The sequence below is a fragment of the Suillus subaureus genome, assembly GCF_016647635.1.
Source record: "Suillus subaureus strain MN1 chromosome Unknown BJ212scaffold_9, whole genome shotgun sequence".
Classification (NCBI taxonomy): domain Eukaryota; kingdom Fungi; phylum Basidiomycota; class Agaricomycetes; order Boletales; family Suillaceae; genus Suillus; species Suillus subaureus.
Genome location: NW_024538565.1, coordinates 431,124 through 436,058, shown reverse-complemented (window position 1 = coordinate 436,058; position 4,935 = coordinate 431,124). Strand labels below are relative to the sequence as shown.

The window sequence follows — 4,935 nt, the reverse complement described above, 5'->3', positions numbered from 1 at the left end:
GGATGTCTTGCTGGATGGAACGTGCATAGGGTGGACAGGATAGGGGATCCAGGAATGAGTTGGATATGGGGTCCGGAAATAGGTCCGGAAAGCGTGGGAATATGATGGGATCTATGTCTGGCATACAGGATATGACACTCTGACACTTCAATGATCTTTCAGCTGTACCTACTATAGCTAGTCCTTCATCAGATAGTTGCAACACCATGGACTTTGACCCTGGAGATCAGGGCGTTCCAAGCTCAGGTATGTACTTACATCTTCTCATTCATCAACCAACTAACAATTGTTTATGCGATAGTCTTATCTGATGCTAGTATGGCCAATAACCTCCTACCTCAGCCTGTGCCTGTCAAACAACCTTATGAATTCAAAACCAAATTTCACCCTCACAGTGGTCGTGAAACACTCTACTAACGCTTTGAGGAGTTCAGTGTCACTCCTGAGATGCAAACACTTCCTGCAGAGGAAGAACCGTGGCATCCATTCCAATCACATGGAGATTTTGAATTTTCTGAAATTGCTCTTGACCCTGCTCTCAACAAGAATCAAGTTGACCAGTTGCTCAGTTTCATGGCTCGCATATCACAGGGTCAGGCTCAAATCACACTGAAAAACAAGGCCAATCTGCACAAGGCATTAGACAATGCTGCAGCTGAGCTGACACCGGTATGTCTTTCCTTTTTTTCTCAAGATATTCATCTCTAACTATCTAGATTCTTGTATACTAGTTTTCAAAACATAAAGTCAAGGTTCCATACAAGAAGGAGGAATGGGTCTATAAGGTGCATGTGTGTCCCTTATGGGACTGGGCCCTTGATCTGTTGGATAACCCACTGCTAGCACCACATTTTGTTTGGGATGTGCAATGTGTCTACAAACATGATGGTATGAACTTTGAATGCTTCTTCAATGAACCATGGACAGGTGACCAGTGGTGGGATATTCAAGTATGTCACTACGTTTGATACTCATGTGTATGTATGTATAGTAACTATGTTCATGTTATCAGTCTCGTCTCCTGCCAGATCTGAAAGCCGCCCCCTTTTGCTTTATATTGTATGCTGACAAGACTAGGCTCTCTTCGCATGGCACTGTTAAAGGGCACCCAGTTGTGGTGTGTTGCACAAATCTACCTGTCAAGATTCAAAATAGCAAGGGGATTGGCAGTGGTTGGGTAGTCAGGTGGTTACCAATTGTGAGTCCCATTCACTTTGTACATACTCTGAATTGGTTCTGACATGGCTACTATAACTGCAGGTTCCCAAAGACACATCCAAAGAGGGGAAACTCAGATACACTACCCTGAAATGTGTTGTATGGCACAAGTCATTTGTCAAGCTTCTTGTTAACCTTGACCAGTACTTGAAGACTGGGTATTCATATTCATGCTACAATAATATCTTATGCTAGTTATTTCCTGTCATACTGATCCTTCCTGGAGATTATGAGGAACAGTAGGTGCACCATCTGTTGATATACACAGAGCCTCACTTTCCTTGATGATTAGATGCATGATGTCTCTCATATGTGGTGTACAATGCAAGTGCTCATGTCCAGTCTGTCTTGTCCCTCTCAATGAGCTCCACAACCTGTCCAAGACATTTCCGATCAGGTCTGTGAAAGATGTGCAGGCCATGCTTGATGTTTATAAATGCAACTGAACTCAAGGAGAGGAAGTTTTGAAAGGGCTAGGATTGCATCCAGTCACAGTAAGTCAATTTTTCTTCTAATCTTCTCAACTAATATATTTTCAGAATGTCCTGTGGCTCATTGAGAATTCTGACCCTCATGAGGCATTAAGCCTGGACAACTTACATACTGTGCATGGTGGTACAGGGGGGGGGTACATCTACTTGGAGAATTGAAGATGATCCTCACTGATCTTGGATGCGAGGCTGAGGACAAATTTGAGAAACAGTAAGTCTTTTTTACTATGATTGACATCACTGAAGCCCTCGCACCCAGGATCACTGAGTTCCCTCGATGGCACGCTGAAGGAATCAACTACTAAGCTATGGCACTACAAGGGATGCCAAGTCAGAGTATATGTGTGGTCATCTCAGCTCTGCCTAGGCTGCTATACTTTGCAAAGGCAAGTGCATTCAACCCAAGGGGAAGCAAGTGCAACACATCCACAGGTCGCACAAAGCGTGGGAAAGTCATGCGCGCAGAGGCAAAGGCATGCACAGAGAGTGGTAGGATGCGCAAAGTGCAGGAAAGTCATGCACTAATAGGCAAAAGTGCGCAAAGGGCTAGGAATGTGATGGGGACTAAGGGAAGGTGATTGTTAAGAACCATGTTGCTCAAGGGGGAGAGAGACTGACTCAGAGGGGCTTGGCCTCAGCTCGTATGCTGTGCCCCTTACCTGAGTATGTGCCCTTCATTTCATATGAGGTCTGATGATGGTCTGACAAAGTCCAGAGGACTTCCAGAGGCTGGCTACTCTGCTGGAGAGCGCTAGAGGACTTCTGGAGGAGTACGGGAGAGTTCCCACTGCAAGGTAATACTTCTACAGGAAACAGGATGGAAGGATAGGAGGTCCAAAGGTCCAGAGGACTGGAGGACAGGAGGATAGGATGTATGAGGGTTAGGAGGACAGAATGTCTGAAGGACAGGATGCCTGGAGGTATGAGGGACAGGAGGTCCGGAGGTCTGGAAGGAATAGGGGCTACATCAGACGAAGTCTGATGTAGAAGCAAACAGAGGTAGGCTACCCTAAGGTAGAGTTGGAGAGACAGGGATTGGACCTAAGTCTGGAAAGAGGGTAAGTGCCGGAAAGGCGGAGCTCCAGCCTAGGGAATCAATCCCTAGGCCTGATGGGTAGGACAGACTTAGGTGGACCAAAGTCTGAGAGAGGATTGGGCAAGTCTAAGTTGATATTCAAACTAAGGAACTACAGGAGTATCTACAGGGGTTATATACTGAACAATATCTGAGGGGATCAGTAAGCAAAGGAGCAAGGCTATGTACGAGCATGTGGAAACACATTAGTAAGTAAGACAGAACATAAGTAAATGAACTCGGAGATGAAGACTCATACAAGGATCAATAAGCAAGATGGAAGAAGAGGTAACCGAAAGCCAGAAAGCAGAGAATGCCTAAATGGGGATAGGTGCAGGATATTGGACAGAGGGTGGGAATAGGTCTGGAGATCTGGGGATCCAGAAGACAAGGTGGATACAGGACCAGAATACAAGAAGGTGGATATAGTCCAGAATCTGAGACAAGGTGAAGTCCAGATGTCTTGCTGGATGGAGTGCGCATAGGGTGGACAGGATAGGGTTGTATGGATCAGGCTAGCAGTGAGGATCTGGAGGTCCAGAGCTCAGGGGTAAATCTGGAGCGTAGTTGATCCTGCTGAGGTGTGGAGTACACAGCGGAAGGGGATCTGGGAATGAGTTGGATATGGGGTCTGGACATAGGCTCGGAAGGCGTGGGAATATGATGGAACATGGGTCCAGATTGTGGGATATGACAGTGATGACTGATACTGATGGGCATGAGGACGACAAATGTGATGATGATAGAGTGTGATTGCCAAAATGCTACTGACTATGGCTCCAAAAATGCATGCACTATGCTGAGTGATGCTAAGGGATACTAACTGGAAACTAAGTGGTAGCTAACTCACTCATAAAAATGCGAATACTATCATGCAAAAGGCAACTAAGTGCGTTCCCACAATGCAGAGCCAACGTGAGTAAGGCGCAGGAATGAAGAAGGTATATGTAAGGGTCCATGATGGAATATGGTGTCATGATAAGAGTAAATGTGAAAATGTACCAGTAGGACTTGCTGGACAATGGATGGATGCTCCTGGATGATGGGCGATGAAGCGTGGGAAAGCATGTGGGATGCATGTGGGAATGTGTTGCAGGAGAGTAGCGCACATGTTGCATGATGCATGGGAAGATCACACATGTATAGGCTGAGTGAAGGAATGATATAGGGAATGATGCCACAAGTTTGTGCTGTGAACTGTATGCAGATACATCGCAATATAGGGCTCTACAGGCATACAGAGGTGCAAGTCTCTACAGTGCTCTCACCCATTTCACCACTGTCATCCATATCACCTTCAGTGATGGCAACAAGAGGCAGGACTTGGTCAAGGTATGTACATACACACCCATTGATGTTGAGTTTTCTTGGCTGATTATTGCAAAGCAAGCATTTTATGTGGTGCTCAGTGTTTTAAAATGCCAAGTCAGTTCAGAAGGCTACCACCTTCTTCGGGTCATTTGCAGTTACCTGCACTTAGATAGTTTAATTCGGCTTGATGTGCATACAGAGTGGACACTTGCAATGATAGATGCTGAATTCCTGGTCTATGATATCACACTCAAGGTAATCTTCTCTTTCTTTTTGTTGAATTGTCATTGGTACTGATACAATACTAATAGGCTTATGTTGAATATGCCACCACATCATCCTCCATTGAGGACATCAAGACAGACTGGAACTTTCCAAAGACACATCTTTGGAAACATGCATGATGGGACATCAAATTGAAAGGTGTGGCATGTAACTTCAGCACATGCCCAAATGAGAAGCTTCATGGCCTGCTGAAATCAGCCTATCTTTCTTGATTGAATGGAAAGGATGTTGCTAAACAGGTATGCACACTCGTTTTGTCATGTTATCTTGTTGCTAACAGCTTGTATATACTTGTAGATCCTTTGCATTGATCATTATAAATGTGCAGCCCTGCTTTTGTGAGGACATGTTGATACCCTTGACGAACAGCACTGCCTGCAAGCCTTAGGTGATGCTGGGCTTGATGATGAGGACCACAATCACATCAATTATAATGGACATTTCAAGCTCAGCTCCCCTCAAAGCTGTGATACTATTCAGGACATCAAGAACAGGCTCAGTGCTCAGGATACAGCATTTCAAGGCTTTTGCAGGAAGTTTTCTGATTTCGTCAAC

The 4,935-nt window shown here is 45.1% G+C and overlaps 1 protein-coding gene across 1 annotated transcript; it reads left to right on the top strand.

Annotated features, from left to right (window-relative positions):
* Positions 1 to 447: 447 nt before the first annotated feature.
* On the top strand, positions 448 to 2,014 carry BJ212DRAFT_1298083 (uncharacterized protein; the record flags this gene model as incomplete). The annotated part of the gene is made up of 8 exons (XM_041332653.1): positions 448 to 669; positions 732 to 888; positions 928 to 950; positions 1,013 to 1,198; positions 1,261 to 1,376; positions 1,511 to 1,615; positions 1,840 to 1,920; positions 1,969 to 2,014. The coding sequence occupies 8 exons, from the start codon at positions 448 to 450 to the stop codon at positions 2,012 to 2,014; spliced, it is 936 nt and encodes a 311-aa protein (XP_041195157.1).
* Positions 2,015 to 4,935: the final 2,921 nt, after the last annotated feature.